Raw genomic sequence first — 18,462 nt, 5'->3', positions numbered from 1 at the left:
AGGTAACAAGTAAAGATGTAAAAATAAGGTACAGTACAAGGAAGGTAACAAGTAAAGATGTAAAAATAAGATTTAAGGAAGGTAACAAGTAAAGATGTAAAAATAAGGTTTAAGGAAGGTAACAAGTAAAGATGTAAAAATAAGGTACAAGGAAGGTAACAAGTAAAGATGTAAAAAAATAAGGTACAGCAAAGGAAGGTAACAAGCTAAAGATGTAAAAATAAGGTTTAAGGAAGGTAACAAGTAAAGATGTAAAAATAAGGTTTAAGGAAGGTAACAAGTAAAGATGTAAAAATAAGGTTTATTGAAAGGTAACAAGTAAAGATGTAAAATAAGGTACAGCACAAGGAAGGTAACAAGTAAAGATGTAAAAATAAGGTACAGTACAAGGAAGGTAACAAGTAAAGATGTAAAAATAAGGTTTAAGGAAGGTAACAAGTAAAGATGTAAAAATAAGGTACAGTACAAGGAAGGTAACAAGTAAAGATGTAAAAATAAGGTTTAAGGAAGGTAACAAGTAAAGATGTAAAAATAAGGTTCAAGGAAGGTAGCAAGTAAAGATGTAAAAATAAGGTTTAAGGAAGGTAACAAGTAAAGATGTAAAAAAACATATATTAATGTTCACTTGAAATTCGAGAAGTACTATGAATAATGTATTTTTATATTTCAGGTTCGTCTTCTCTGGAAAGACCCAAGAAATGTTGGCTGGAGGGAAAAGACGGCTTATAGATGGCTATTGCTTCACAGACCCAAAATTGGATTAATCAGGTTAGATTACAATTCTAATTTTATACATTCTGATCTGCTGTAGAAGGCTATTGTTCACTCTATTGAAACTGATTTCCATAGTACCGCGTATCCTGTTGAAACAATATGTGGGTATTGGTCTATTGACTGGAGCTTAGAGTATTCGGACCGGCATAGCTAGGTAGATTAAAGCGTTCGACTCGTAATCTTAGGGTCGCGGGTTCTAATCCCTGTCGCACCAAACATGTTCGCCCTTTAAGCTGTGGGGGCGTTTTATTGTGACGGTCAATACAACTATTCGTTGGTAAAAGAATAGCCCAAGAATTGATGGTGGGTAGTTATGACTATATGCCTTCCCTCTAGTCTTACACTGTTAAATTATTGATGGCTAGCGCAGATAGCTCTCGAGTAGCTTTGCGCAAAATTCAGAAACAAACAAACAAACAATTCAGAGTATTTAGAAGTTGCGTCCTATATAACATATTAAAGCTGTTTATTTATTCTGTTGAAACAATATACAGGTATTGATCTATTCACTGGGGCTCAGATTATTTAGAAGTTGGTTCCTATATAACATATTAATGTTGATTATTTATTCTGTTGAAACAATATACAGGTATTGGTCTATTCACTGGGGCTCAGATTATTTAGACGTTTTGTCCTCAATACTGTTAATTATTTCACATACTTTGGGTTGCTTACTCTATCAAACTATCATTCTGAATAGTCAAAATTAGCCAACAATAAAATAATGAAGTTTTTATGTTTTAGCTTAGACCAGCTAGTTTAGTTACCTTTTAATACTCATCATAACCAAGTCATGTATTTCGTATGTGTTAAACGTTAATTAAGACCCTATAGTTAACGTAGACTAAAGAACCAGGCCAGAGACGCCAAACTTCAGACGTAGCAACTCCTAGTGTAGAAATGCTTAACTAAATAATAATATCGACTCTAATAGTTTCATAAAATGTCTGTAGTTGAAAGTGCGGTTCATACTCAGAAACATATCAAAGCTCAAACCTTGGACTTTACCATTCGCAGCCCGGCAAGTTGACTACAAAGTACTCCTGACCTGACCAAATTAAAATTATTTGTTTAATTTCGTATTCGGCATTTATAGCTGAAAATATGATATTTGTTTATATTAATAGAACCACGAAAATGCACGTATTCTGGTGTGAAAACTGCATTCTGCAGAGCTGAATTAATAAGGTAACAGTTTGAAATATACGTTATTGGTTCTTGCTTTTGTACTTTACTTGAGCAGTAATGAGGCATCTAGTATTGCATACAAAGCTTACGTCTCTTACTATCTCATGCAGTTTAATGGTGTACAGAAGTTGACTATTTTAAAAATAATATCCTTATTGAACTTTAAATAGAATGAATCTTTAATTGTGTCACTAATGTTAAAATGCAACAAATAGTTGATTATTGGTTTATGAAAACAAACGAAATGAAACTGAAGGTAAAACACGAATGAACTGTCGAATAAGACTTTATATGTGATGTTACATAAACGGTGAGTTCTTAATAACTAATTTTATAAATAAACTGTGTGAAAGTTAAGATTTCATTTTATATATCATAGCATCTGTTCAATAATTATTCAGTTCATAACTCGAATGAAGAATGGGTGCCTCAGTTTGTTTTATACGTAATGCTAAACGCTAAAATCCAGTGTTCGATTTCTTATTTTGGACAGAGCGAAAATAGCACAATTTGTACCTCTGTGCTTTGACAACAACGAAATCATTTCGATATGATAATTAGAAATTTTGTGTGACTCTGATACTGAAAACAAGAGAGCAATTTAAGAACCCAATTCACGGAAAACAAAATAAGATATTCAGTTAGATTAAAAGTTTGACGTAAAGGGATGTATTGTCTAAGTTGTGTTAAGCTAATAATGAAGAGCACTAAAAAACACTAAATGACATATTTATATTTTTCTAGGGCGTCTCTCTTATACCAACCTTTGTATGAATAAAATAAACTTCTGATTCATACAATATGAAAGTAATAAACAAAATTAATCCAATAGTTTGAAGTTTCACCTAATCACTGAAAAACTGGTAAAATAAGAGAAACGGTTAGTTAATTAAAACTTAGTTTTGACAGTTCTTGTGAAGGAAGTTAAACTTTATTTGTTTTTTTAAAGTAAAAAAATTAAATTATCCAAATTACACTCTCGCTATCTGTAATTTTGATAGTAAATAGGCTCCCCAATGGCAAAAAAGTATGTCTGCAGACTCATACTACTACAAACCGGGTTTCGATACCTTTAGTAGGGAAAGAACAGATGGACCAATGTGTAGCTTTATGCTTCATTCCAAACATTATACGTGAATTCAATGAAGATTTATTAAAATTCATAATTAGAATTATTTACAGATAAAAACTAAATCACTGACCCGGCTTAAATATATTTTCTCTTTACAAGGTTTTTCCTTCACTTATATATGTGTAGGTGTAAGAAATACATAATTTATATTTTTGTATATAAATTCAGTCTAAGAAAAGTGTTGTGATCTATAGAGTACCAAACCGAAACGATTTAGCCAATTCGCATATATCAAAGTCAAGAACTAGATAACGACTGTATTTCTATACGTAACATATCGAGCTTCACTCACTAATTATTTATTTTTAATCTTACTGAGATTTATAAACAATCTAATTTACATTCTACCCCGTGGTACAGCGGCATGTCTGCGGATTTACAACATTAGAAACATGTTGGAGGGAAGACCACACAGGTTGCCCTTCGAATACTTTATACTTAATTTCAAACAAACAAACTAATTTACACACCGGATTTAAACATATTGTTACATAAAACAACAGTACAATTTATATATATTCTACACTTGATACATTCCAGAGTTAAACATATTGTTACATAAAACAACAGTACAATTTATATATATTCTACACTTGATACATTCCAGAGTTAAACATATTGTTACATAAAACAACAGTACAATTTATATATATTCTACACTTGATACATTCCAGAGTTAAACATATTGTTACATAAAACAACAGTACAATTTATATATATTCTACACTTGATACATTCCAGAGTTAAACATATTGTTACATAAAACAACAGTACAATTTATATATATTCTACACTTGATACATTCCAGAGTTAAACATATTGTTACATAAAACAACAGTACAATTTATATATATTCTACACTTGATACATTCCAGAGTTAAACATATTGTTACATAAAACAACAGTACAATTTATATATATTTTACACTTGATACATTCCAGACTTAAACATATTGTTACATAAAACAACAGTACAATTTATATATATTCTACACTTGATACATTCCGGATTTAAACATATTGTTACATAAAACCACAGTACAATTTATATATATTCTACACTTGATACATTCCAGAGTTAAACATATTGTTACATAAAACAAGAGTACAATTTATATATATTCTACACTTGATACATTCCGGATTTAAACATATTGTTACATAAAACCACAGTACAATTTATATATATTCTACACTTGATACATTCCGGATTTAAACATATTGTTACATAAAACAACAGTACAATTTATATATATTCTACACTTGATACATTCCGGATTTAAACATATTGTTACATAAAACAACAGTACAATTTATATATATTCTACACTTGATACATTCCGGATTTAAACATATTGTTATATAAAACAACAGTACAATTTATATATATTCTATACTTGAGTGTTTTTTTGGGGAGTAATTCTGCTGTTGATAATAGTAATCAAAGTCGGTTAGCGTCACAAACTATCCGAAATAGGAACTAATACATTAATCACAATATCTATAGTTTCAAACTACTTACGTTTTTAATTTCCAGGTTGCGTATTTTTGAAGGAGCGAGCATGGTAGCCGATTCAGGAAACGTATTTGACAATACTCTTAAAGGTGGACGTCTCGGAGTATTTTGTTTCTCGCAGGAAGCTCTTATTTGGTCGGATCTAGTTTACAGATGTAATGGTAAGTTATAGGATTTGTTTAATCACTGAGTTTCACGCAAAGCTAGTTGGAAGTAGCTGCCCATAGCGACCAGAACTTGTCATTATAAGAAAACTAAAACGTTGTTGAACGTGATTATTTGTTTGAAACTGTCGTCTAGCTTATTGTATGCTTTTTATAAATGTGATCGAAATGTGTTTTAAAACCTTAAATTTTTAGTGGGATTGCACGTGTAGATATTTTTTCAAACAAGTCTTTTTATGTATTTTAATATATCTCATGAAATACTTATATTAGATTTCACACCAAGGATGGTATGGTTTGGTTTGTTTTGAATTTCACCTGCTATCTGCGCTAGCCGTTTCTAATATAGCAGTGAAAGACAAGAGGGAAGGCAGCTAGTCACCACCACACACAACCAACTCTTGGGCTACTCTTTTACTAACGAATTGTAGGATTGAGCTTAACATTATATCGCCCCCACGGATGAAAGGGCGAGCATATTTAGTGTGACGGGGATTCAAATCCGCGACCCTAATATCACGAGTCGAGCCCTCTAACCACCTGGCCATGAAGCAACAAATCGGGATGTCTTGTGTAATTATAACTCACCAATAGCTAAAAGAGTAGACATGTGAGATGGTAGTACTGATAGATCTTGTTCGGAATCTCATATAATTAGCCTTCTGTCAGACTTATGACATATCTTTTAGAAACATGCTGGAAATGGTTTTAAAACCTCATATCTTTAGTCTGACTGTGTATGTGAACACATTTTTGAAATACTTGTTTTACGTATATTAGTAAACTTCTGAAGATATTAGATTTCACACGAAGGGTGGTACAAGAAAATATGCTTAACGAATGGACAAGAAACATTGGGGTAGGCGTTGCCTGCCAGAGACACACCCACACAATCATTTTCGCTCACACGTGTTGAAATAAAAACGATTATTTCTTGAGGTTTAATTAAAAAAAACATAAACTTTCAAACACCCAAATACTTAAAAGCGTCCACCATGGGGCGCTATCGACCAGGCTAAAAAGAACAAAAATATTTAGTAGCGCATACTATAACAAGTTTGTTTGTTTGTTTTGGAATTTTCGCACAAAGCAACTCGAGGGCTATCTGTGCTAGCCGTCCCTAATTTAGCAGTGTAAGACTAGAGGGAAGGCAGCTAGTCATCACCACCCACCGCCAACTCTTGGGCTACTCTTTTACCAACGAATAGTGGGATTGACCGTCACATTATAACTCCCCCACAGCTGGGAGGGCGAGCATGTTTTGGCGCGACCCTCAGATTACGAAGCGCACGCCTTAACGCGCTAGGCCATGCCAGGCCCTACTATAACAAAGTCAAGAAGGTGTGATTTGCACTTGAAATACATTTATAATCAAATAATTTAATTTTTATTCACCCCATCCTTAACTTAAATATCTTATAGTTACTCACGAAACCCACGGATGTTATAAATACGAGAACAATGATATAAATGTATCATTTTTAATGCGAATCTTGAAACTGCTAAAATTTCCAATAAATGTAACATAAAGCTTTTCGATGCGTTAATAAAATTGTATTTTCAGTTAATAAGAATATATTCCATTTAATGTTTTTTTTTTTTTAATTTTCTAATTATACAACTTAACTACAGAATTCAATACGGACTGTTTCAGAGGCTGTGCCTTCTTCCGTATATTACGAATTACCTCCCCATTTGCAAGTCGAAGTAGAAATTGACACTACAAAACCATCAGAAATAATCCAAGTTGGACGTAGAATTGGTGACGTTCCGATCCATGTCGGAGAGGAACAAGGTCGTGACACACAAGATACTAGAAACGAAGATAGACGCCACGGTGAAGCTAGGACCGAAGACGAACAGAGACGTCGACTTGAAGAAAGAAGACGAGAAGAGCTCAGACGAGAAGAAGAACACAGACGTCGACTTGAAGAAAGAAGACGGGAACAATACAGGCGCTACCTGGAATCATCTAGAAACCAAGGGTAGCGTCACAGATCGAAAGCCGTTTGAAAGGAAGAGAGAAATACTGTTTGTAGTAAAGAAATAATCCTTCGTTGTTTTTATTGAACAAACTAATGTAATAGTGTTTTATATTTGTAATTTGAATCCATTAGTAACTTACTTTACAAGAACTTACAATCTAACCAAACCTTTATAATTCCACAACTTCGATGCTTCGATGTAATTTAAAATCCTTTCGCCTCTGGTAGGTTAAAGTGCGCATGTCACGACGTTTTGGAGCGTTACTTTCAAAATTTTAATAAATCACATTTCTACTACTTGTATCACTGACATTGGCATTAAAACACAGTTTATAATTTAAGTTTTGATATTATATGTGTTTTAATTTAAAAGGAAACGTAAAGAAACAAAATGTTAAGTATTGATTCTTGTGTGTCACATTACACATCCAGCTGTCTTAATACTCAGTATGTATTTTATTACGCTCACCATACAACATACACAAGTAGTTAATGAATTGGAGACTCGAACGTGAGATATTGACAAGATAAATGTAGAATAAAATCTTCTCACCACTATGATTTGTCGATATGGCAACATTTTTCGCGAATCTACTAGTGTCTCCGCCCCTAGACCAATCTTTTAAAATATTTTATCTAGCACCATATACTACTAATTAACTCTTGTTTATAACCAATAGAAAGAAGAGTTCTCGTCTGTGTAATTTTTGACAGTTGTTTATAAGTAGCTTGAAGGAGAAGTAATCATTTTGCCCATATTATTCCGTAGAAGTGCGAAGAACAAGTCGTTTCTCTGAATACGAATGGGATATTTTTCAACCCACATATACTTTAATTAGAGACCCTACTAAATTACAGTGATTTTGAAGATACTAATATAGTAATTTAATAATTTTTGGATTTTCAAAGTGTTAATGTTTGAAGCCTGCAAAAATTATCTCTACACCTTGCACTCGCAAGACTAAACGGAACCTACAGAGAGACCCAGCACGTTCGACGCACGAGCACAACATCTCGTGACACTGTTTCGTACTCGAAATCAATGTTTTTTAATGTATTTCTCATTTACTTTCTAGTTTTAAGAAATATAATTAAAATTTAAGCATGTATAAGTAAGAAGTAATATGAATATGTAACGTACAGTAGCTGAGTTGCCACTGTAAATTTCAGTATACTTGTATTATAGTTACGTTTGTATTTTGTAGGCCAATACATAATTATGTCTGCATAATTTGTGTCATTCTAATTGTCTAAACTGAGATAAATTGAAACCAAGTTATACCACGTTCGAAACTTGACAACTTTAAAATAAGTTTATTCATAACATTTAGAAAAATAAAACATTTTACAAATATTTCATATAATATGATGGACAAATGTTTATAGATGACTAACAAACAACAATGCATATACAACTTGTATGAATAAAAAAGAAATACACAAAGTTGTATACAGAAAAAAACTGTATGAACGAATGAAAATGTATAGATGTGTATGTTATTACGGACAGAATGTCTTCTTCATCAGATGACATAATCACCTTCTTCATTGATTTGTTTTTTCTCATCAGCTCTTTTATTTTGGTCTTCAATTTTTTGGATTACATTTCCGGAAGAAAAACCATTAAATGTGTATTATATGTATCCTCTGTTATGTATTATTACACATTTATATTGTGTATTTATATAATCTATGGGTGTGATATGTATTACACATTTCGGAAGAAATACACGATGTGTTAAAATACACAAACAACTACGTTGGATTTTGATCAACAAGTATATACAGAAATTACTAAACAGATATTCTGTATATACACTAGAAATGATGGTAACTTACTTTGAAGTAACTGCCCAAGAATGCGTTTTACAAACTCCAATAACTAGTTGGAAGAAGGCTTGTTAAAGAGTCTTTTAAACCAAGAATGAAAACAAAACTAAATGGTTGTAGTAGATGGTGGTGGAACTTCAGTTTCTATTAGTTGGCAAATAAATGTGGTGAAAGGGAATAGTAAATCTAATAAGAATGTGCTCGAATAATACCTCCATACACTTATGATGTGAAATTCCACAGATGTCAAATAGATGACCACTAGGACAGAAGCACATACGATGTAATTGGAACCAACAATGTTTACTATATCAACCCAAATCTAAACTGTATAATGAATGTTTTCATACATTATAATTGCAATTTTATTACCCTGGGAAACTGCTTTTGGAAATGTTGTAGAAAGCAAAATTCAGTTAGTCCGATATTGTATTCTCTGAACAAGAATGTGTATGACACTTTATTGTTTTGCTTACACGTTCATTGTTGTTCTCGAGAATATCGCATTATGGCTGTGCGTAAACACTTAGCCGTAAATGAAGCTCTAAAATAATAAAAGATAGTAAAGAGGGTAAAGATAAACTTAATGAAACAGAACTGAGATATAGAGGAAAGTTTAGGTTTTGATTTAATGGGAAAAACTGAAACGTGATTAAATGTAGATGATTTTGATGGTAGAAATGATATGAAATATATAATTATAAATGTTTAATAGGGGGAGAGTAGTAAACTAGGGGGATGAGTGACTCTGTACTTAAACTGTGAGTTACATCCTGTTGAAGTTGAGAATATTAAGGATAATAGCAAGGACACTGAATCCATATGGACTTCTGTTACCGTATATCATGGGCAAAAGCTTTTAGTAGGAATTTATTACAGACCATCAGATGAAACCGATAAAATTAATGGACAATTTTACAGCGAGAAAAAGATGTCAGCTGTTAATTAAGTCATAATTATGGGTCATTTTAATTTCAGACATATTAACTGGAAAATGCTAACGTTAAATCATGAGAGAGAAAGGTTTCTGGAAACTTTTTAATATGGATTTCTGGATTTCTCACTAAATGGCCAAGGAACCTACTAGAAATAATGCTATTTTAGATTTATTAATAACTTTTACTGTAGAAATGTTTGAGAGGGTGGAAATTGTGGAACACTCAGGTACAAGTTATCATTAGGTTTGATGTTTTGCTGTATATAGAAATCAGGGATAACAAATTTTGATTTCACATTTAAAAACAAATTTTGAAGGGATTCAATATGAACTGTTTGTTGTGAAATGGACAGCTGAGTTATTTGGAACAAATGTGGACGGTATTTAAATAGAAACTTTTCAATATTCTAAACAAATATATTCCTTACAAAAAGAAAAGGGTAACAGTAAAAACAAACCAGCTTGGTTCACAACGAGAGGTATAAGAGATGAAAATATCACAAATTGAAGACATTTAAACTGACTGGTGTTATTCTAATATTATAGAAGATTAAGAAAGTTAAGGATTTTGTAAAGTACATTAGGAATAAACTAAATGTTGTGATGGGGTAAGAACCCTTTGAGGGCTGACAATGAAAGACTTGGATCTGATGATTATGAAACAGCTAGGACATTAAATTGTGTTTCTCCTTCAGTTTTACTAACGAAGACTCAAGCAGTATTCCTCATCTTGAACAGTTGATAGATGGTATGTGGATTGAGCGGTAGTAGAACAGACGTGTACGTAGACATACAATTAGACGTATGATACATACATATAAAAATGTAATGTGTATGACACGTGAATTATCTGTTTGATTTGTTTTAGGATTTTAGCCCATAGCTACATAGTATTTTAAGCTGATTGAATAAGGGAAGGCAGCTATTCTAAAGTCTCCACTGCTAACAAATCGAGTCAGTAATTTTCCTGAAGTTAATAAATTACATGGATGCTTTTCGGATATTTGAAAATTTTTTGGTACTGTAAGGAACTTTTCTATAGATATGGATTTATAATTGTGGAATTTAGCACGTGCCTAAAGTAAAAACGTATTTAATAGTAGTTAGTGTATCCATCACACACGTACGACTCTTTTTGCATCCAACCATTTTTTCTTACTTATTGAAACTCTTCCTTCCTGATGATGATGGCCAATCTGGACCACAGATTATAAGATTCGGAACAAGGGACATGTTAGTGGTGACTATATCCCCTCCATTCTTATCATTTTTGTTATTGATTATTTATTTTTGACGTTAGTTAACGATAACTACTTACATAGATGGCGCTACGTCCTTTTAGGAAAAGCTTCATTAAATTTTCGGTAATGCAATACCGACAGCATAGAATTACTTACATAGATGGCGCTACGTCCTTCTGCGAAAAGCTTCATTAAATTTTCAGTAATGCAATACCGACAGCATAGAATTACTTACATAGATGGCGCTACGTCCTTTTAGGAAAAGCTTCATTAAATTTTCGGTAATGCAATACCGACAGCATAGAAAGGGGGACAAACAAACGGCTTATGCATCTGGGAGGGCGGAATCTGATGAACTAAATGGCCACCACTATTGTAATAATACATACACTCAGTTGAAGTTTCTACTTCTACAGCCACAATAAGGGTGATATTGTAATAATATATACCCTCTGTTGAAGTTTCTGTTTCTACAACCACAATAAGGGTGATATTGTAATGTATTTTACACCATAAAATATACAATATAGATAAGTAAAATATATAAAAGTGTGAAATAAACATGTAATTATACCGGGAAACAGTCATGCCAGTCATGTACACGAAACCAGAAGAAGCATTTCAAGTTTCTGAACATAAAATAATATACAAGATATGGAAATTAAAACAAAGGTAATTTACTTTGTATCAGAGACTCAAATCAACAAAAATTTTATACAAAACGGATAATTACATAAAAAGAAAAATCGTCAATGACTTGACTTGTAATGTTAAGGATATTACGAAAACTGTTCTGATTTTACATGTGACAAATTACATGTCCATGCTAATGAATATATGTATACGTGTCAGAATTGTATGTTGTCAAATATTCGAAATATGATAATCATAAGAATGTAATTCAGTGTTCAATTTGGAAAGACAAAAACGCTGTAGGCTATATTTTTGTCTCGCTTAAATGTGTGTCAAAATTAGCGTACGAAAAACTTTATCAAAATTTTCAAGTAAGACAATGATGAAAGGCCTAACAAATGAGAGGTAAGAGAGAAGGTGACTAGCCATCTTGATCTACCAGAGACGTTGCTTCTCTGATCAAATAGTTGTATTTTATTATCACTATTCTAGTACATCGACGCTCTGCACAACATGGATGTCAGGGACACATTGATTAGTACTGATCATGTAAGTGAACATTAACATGGCAGGGACACATTGATTAGTACTGATCATGTAAGTGAACATTAACATGTCAGGGACACATTGATTAGTACTGATCATGTAAGTGAACATTAACATGATAAAGTCTGTGATGGTAAGAAACCTACCTTATTAAATTACAGCTCCTTTATTTAACACATTAATAGCAACACGTTTTGTGATACTGTTTACTGCGGATTTTGAGCACCACTTTGGTAAGCACTTCATCATATAACGGTGTTTCACAATACCAGTATCAGAATGAACATCTGTTGTACTTTTAATGTGATTGTAAATCGAAGACTTAAAATTGTAATTCCCTTCACACGTAATAATGTTGCTTAGAGAAAATTATTGTAAAATACTAAGAAATTGGATAAGTTACATTAGTTCAATTACATAAAATCTGTCTTTAATGTGTGATTTGTAAATAAATTAAAAATTGACTGAATAAATAATCTGATATAAAACCAATACATGAAACAAATTGAAAAAATCTAGAAATCACTTTACTTAATGTTCTTTACGTTTCAAATCTTTCCTTTTATCTCTCTAAGATTAGAAGTTCGACTACTTGTAAATTTATTGTAACATAACACCATAGCCGAAAGCTGTACTTATGTTTTACATGTTAGATAGTAACCAGGTTTGTACCTTCACTCTGATACTTTCATATTCATCCAAATTCCACAAGAACAAAAGTATTGATGCATCTGAGATTTTGCTGATGATAGTTATATATCGACGTACATGATAGACAGACAAGGCTGTAGACTCATTGGTGAGTTGAGTAACTTTCAAGGAAGTAAGGTTTTCATTAAAAAACTCGTGTAATAAGTAAATGGTCATTGAAGTAAAAGAAAGTTACTGAAGCCAGAACACAAGCTTTCTCTTAAAAAGTATTAGTTTTAAATCCGTTAATCTATATGCAATGTTTTTAATTTATATCATTTGTTTTCTTTAGCTCAGCAGTATGTCTGCGGACTTGCAACGCTAGAAACTGGATTTCGATACCCGTGGTGCACAGATAGCACATTATGTAGCTTTGTGATTAATTCAAAACAAGATAATTTTCTTTAAATTGTTTATATCTAAATGCAAATTATCATTCACAGTACAACCCTGTGATGACAATACTTTAGAGACAATAAAACACCATGATGATTTCATTATCAACGTTGTTCGAAATAACAAAACCGTAAATAATAAATTTAATGAATTTTGAAAATCGTGACATTGGAAAACCATACTCTTTTAACTCAGAATGAAACAAAAAGATCGTCTATTGTCACATTAGGACTCACGGTAATCTATTACAATCCTTCTCAACATTCTATAGTGATTTTGTACTTTATAATAACAGGTTGTTAAGATATTCGACTCACAGTCCAAAGGTCGCGGGTTCGAATCCCGCTACACCAAACATGTTCGTCATTTTAGCCGTGGGGGCGTAATAATGTGATGGTCAATCCCACTATTCGTAGCCTAAGAGTTGAAGGTGGGTGGCGATGACTAGCTGCCATCTCTCTAGTCATACACTGTAAAATTAGAGACAGCTGGCGCAGATAGCCCTCGTGCAGCTTTGCGCGAAATTCAAACCAAACTAAACGTTATAGTAAATTGGTCTCGAATATGGTAACCAATAAATCACATGACGAAACCAGCAGATATAAAGTGATGGAAGGTTCTAATAGTATACAGCAAAATATATTTTAAAGTTACATACTTAAATATTCAATTTTTGGTCTTTAATATATACTGTGGAAGGCTAGTCGAAAATAGTTTAATTTTTGCGTTCCCCGGAAGGGTCTTTAACGTTACGTCATGAACTTTAACGCAGTTTGTCGATTTTTCTTGAGAAGATAACAAATGACATTAACAACATACTCAGTTAGGATAAAGTAGTTGTAGCAGTAATGAGTCGTTAACTGATTTGTAAACATTCATTCCGATATTCATCAAATGAGTTGAATTTCTTAGTTATAATAAAACTCTGGAAAGTGAATAAAGTAAATCGAATTAATAATTCACATTCTTTAATGAAACATTTTATATCATACTCCAGTGTGTCTAAACAATAATTCACATTCTTTAATGAAACATTTTATATCATACTCCAGTGTGTTTAAACAATAATTCACATTCTTTAATGAAGCATTTTATATCATACTCCAGTGTGTCTAAACAATAATTCACATTCTTTAATGAAGCATTTTATATCATACTCCAGTGTGTCTAAACAATAATTCACATTCTTTAATGAAACATTTTATATCATACTCCAGTGTGTTTAAACAATAATTCACATTCTTTAATGAAACATTTTATATCCTACTCCAGTGTGTCTAAACAATAATTCACATTCTTTAATGAAACATTTTATATCATACTCCAGTGTGTCCAAACTTTTTTTTTTTATTTTATTATATATGATTTGAGATTTATAACATAAAGAGAGTTAATTACTTTATATTTATCATTAAAAGTTTGTTTGTTTTGAATTTCGCGCAAAGCTACACGAGGGCTATCTGCGCTAACCGTCCCTAATTTGGCAATGTAAAATTAGAGGAAAAGCAGCTAGTCTTCACCACCCACTCTTGGGCTACTCTTTTACCATCGAATAATGGGATTGACCATCGCTTATTAACGCCTTCACGCCTGAAAGGGCGAACATGTTTGGTTTTGTGAGGATTCGAACACGCGACCTTCAGATTACCAGTCGAGTGCCTTTATCACCTGGCCATGCCGGGCTAGGACTAGAGGGAAGGCAGTTAGTCATCACCACTCACCGCCAACTCTTGGGCTACGTTTTTACCAACGAATTGTGGGATTGATCGTCACATTATGACGCCACCACGGCTGAAAAGGCGAGCATAGTGGGTGTGACAGGGATTCGAACCCAAGACCCTTGAGATTACGAGTCGAGTGCTTTAACCACCTGGCCATGCTGGGCCATCATTAAATGATATAAGTGAATGTACAAAATATCTTTTATGATGTCCAAAATGTCATAGATGTGCAAAAAGTATTTACTTTGTTGGAACTTCTAAATGTATATTATTGTCAAGTTAAAGAGTCTAAAAATTAAATATTAAAACATATATTTTAGAACAGCATGTAAACAATTTAACTTTATTTCTTTGTTGAGTTTCGCACAAAGTTACGTGAAGGCTACCTACACTGGATATACCTAATTTAGCAGTAAAATACTAGTTATCACCGGTTACTTTGGTTAATATTCTCATTGATCGTCACATTATAACACCTCAACAACTGAAAGGGTGAACATGTTTGGTGGGACGGTGGTTCGAACCCGCAATCTGCGAGTAGAGCGCCTTCACCAAAAGGCCTTGCGAGGCTTAGGGTTATATGAGTTTACAAACTATTTGGGACATAAATAATTACATTTCTTTTTCGGAAATATCTCTTCGTTCTTAGAGAATAAAACATAACATTATTTTACGAGATCAGAGTTTATAGAATATCCTTTAACTAAGTAAATAATTTTTATCTCCAGTTATTCGCATTTTGAACTGGTGTATTTATTTAACAACAACGACAACAAAAATATTCTAGCGCATATAAACATTAGGTCGTCCAGTACAGAGGTTTGCTTGCATGTAACAAAGAAATAAATAAAACCCATCAAATCAGATTATACATCCTTGTGCAAATTAATTGAAACAAGACGGAAAATTACGATTTTTTCAATTTTTTTGCGTTTTATTTCTGAGAATCCCAAAATTACTCCACAAATTAACAAATGATATGATCGCCTTTATTTTTCAGAAGGTCATTAATCCGCTTTGGCATCGAGTCTACGAGTTGACTACAATCTTTACTAATTTTTGGATCACGGTACCATATCTCAATTATGGCCTCAATTAGCTTATCTTTCGTAGTACAGTCTTTTCCTCGAAGTCTTTCTTTACAAATCGCCCAAAGATTTTCAATAGGATTTAAGTCCGGAGAGTTTCCAGGCCAGTCCAGCACCTTTATTCGCGTTGTAGTCATAAAATTCTTCACAATTTTCGATGTGTGGCACGGAAACAGATCTTGCTGAAAAATGCCAGATCCATCTGGAACTCTCTTTTTCAATTCTGGAACGACTCTTCTGTGCAAAACTTTGATGTACTGTGGTCCTCGCATCATACCTTCTTCGATATGTAAGCCTCCATCGCCATAGTAGCTGAAAAAGCCCCAAAAATCTTCTTCAACTGATGTTTTATGAACTGATTGATGTGAGATTCTCGAGGTTTCTCATCTGGAGATCTGCGAACATGCAGACTGCTTTGGCCCTGTACGAAGAAATGAGTCTCGTCACTAAATAACACCTTCCTCCTTTGTTCCTACGTCCAGTTCTTGTATTTCAGACCCCATTAAGACCGTTTTTCTTTCATTGAGTTGTTAAGAAGTTGTTTTTGACTGGTCTCCTTGCCCTTCGACCGACATCAAGAAGCCTACGACGAACCGTTGAAGAACTGACTTTTATTCCTTTGACCTCTAAATCTATTTTATGACGTCACTTGTCTTCCGTGGATCTTTCACATTCTCCCAAACCACGTACGCGTCGTTTCTTGGCGTTGTTTTCCTTTTTCGGCCACATTTTTCTTTCGGACTGATAGATCCGGTACTCAGCTTTTCCTTGATCACACGGTCGATAGGCTAACACCAAGAGCGTTTGCGATTTCCCTGTAAGTCATGCCAGTGTGCTCGTGCAGTGTCACGATCTTTGTACGCTTTCCAGGAGTCACGTTCATTGTGTATGACGGTTGAAAGACGACTGATTAGCAGTAAAACAAATAGTTTCATTTCTGAGTTAAGTCTAACGCAATTTCGAATGACGTAATATTCCTCAAAATTTCTTCATATATCCTAAACATAGATCGACCGTACTGCAAAACACAGCTGATGACGCCGTCTGTGTGAAAAAATGACTATTAAAGGATATCAGCGGGTCCAGCGAGCCTACACCGGCCGTCTTGCTGAAAATATTGTGAAATGACCATTTGTTTCAATTAATTTGCACAAAGGTGAATACCTTAATGATAAACCTTTTGGCTTTTGAAAATGAATCGTGTAAAAAGGTCAATATAATAGAAGAAAAAGGTGGGCTTATGTTATAAATCGTTTCCTACGTGTTTAGGTTTTTGTTCATGATCCTTCAGTACAGGGCCAGATGGGTTAAGGTGTTCGACTCGTAATCTGAGAGTCGAGGGTTCGAATCCCCGTCGCATCAGATTTATGCTCGCCTTTTAAGCCGTGGGGGCGTTATAATGTGACGGTCAACCCCACTATTCGTTTGTGAAAGAGTAGCCCAAGAGTTGGCGGTGATGACTAGTTGCCTTCCCTCTGGTCTAACAGCTAAATTAGGGACTGCGAGAGCAGACAACACTCGAGTAGCTTTGCGCGAAATTAAAAAACAAACAAACAATCTTTAGTACAACTCTATACATTTGATATTTTTCGATGAAGATGTAGCTCTTAATACAGTTGTTGTTATTTTTTTATACAAAATATTTTTTGTGTGAAATATGTAATTAGTTTTATGTTATGGTTTGGATAACAAAAGTGTTGAAAATAATTAATTTAATGATACTTCAGGTATTTTAATTAAGATTCCGTTCTTTGGGGTTTTAATTAAAACTTCATACGAAAAACAAATCACGTTCTGGGAAGAAATTTTTTAAAGTTATGATTGTTTGTGTGCAAATTTTAATCACCATAAGATGTTTTATCGTATACTTTTGCTTGGATGAAGCTCAGATATGTTTAATTTGAATGTTTATTTTAATCCTAATATATTATGTGGGTTTAAAAACTGAAAAATTAGAGTAGATAATATCGTTAACATCACTGAATTAAAGATAACAGGTTTGGATAATTTTAATTTAATGTATTTATAGATTGTAAAATATTTATAAAACATTTCAGATATACTTGACTTACGTTGTTTTACCAATTATTTAACTTGCAAAAAATCATATTTCTTATTTTTTCTTCAAAAATTATTCTGTTCATACAACTAAATATTTAAATAATTCTACAATATCAGATTACACATGAAATTCTTTAATTATTTATTTTATTACACACCTGCTTTTCAATATTTTATTGGAGCAAAGGAATTCGAACAGATAAACCTAATCGACAGAGATTAGATTGTTCTAAAATTCTTACGATTATCAAAAGTAGTGTATTATTATATTTGTAAATTAAGGTTCAATTAGTAATTACAAGAGTAAAAGATGTGACCGTGATTGAAAATTCTAAAGATATTATTTAGAAAAAAGCAAAGAGACTGTTTTTCAGCCCCATAGTTTAAAAATACAGAGACTATTTTTTTTAAAATAATATCCTAGAGAGAATAATTGAGTGTGATTGCAAACTCAAGGGATGTTTGATAGAATGAAAGGCTTAGAAGATAAATATCTAAATAAAGTGTTTGGGAATAACAATATAGACCAACGTTTTCACTCACTAACTGAGTGAACCGCT

The 18,462-nt window shown here is 32.9% G+C and overlaps 1 protein-coding gene across 1 annotated transcript in view; it reads left to right on the top strand.

The window, feature by feature from the left end:
- LOC143249714 (cartilage oligomeric matrix protein-like) overlaps positions 1-7,990 on the top strand; it is a 66,833-nt gene extending 58,843 nt beyond the window's left edge. The window contains exons 23-25 of the mRNA XM_076500028.1: positions 671-768; positions 4,632-4,771; positions 6,429-7,990. Coding sequence (XP_076356143.1) covers positions 671-768; positions 4,632-4,771; positions 6,429-6,763 — 573 coding nt within the window. The 3' untranslated portion in view covers positions 6,764-7,990. The remainder of the gene's footprint in view (positions 1-670; positions 769-4,631; positions 4,772-6,428) is intronic.
- The last annotated feature ends 10,472 nt before the right edge of the window (positions 7,991-18,462 follow it).

The sequence above is a fragment of the Tachypleus tridentatus genome, chromosome 4 (genome assembly GCF_004210375.1).
Source record: "Tachypleus tridentatus isolate NWPU-2018 chromosome 4, ASM421037v1, whole genome shotgun sequence".
NCBI classification, from domain to species: Eukaryota; Metazoa; Arthropoda; class Merostomata; order Xiphosura; family Limulidae; genus Tachypleus; species Tachypleus tridentatus.
Note: the sequence above shows the minus strand (reverse complement) of the source record. Positions and strands in the feature narration are given on the sequence as shown.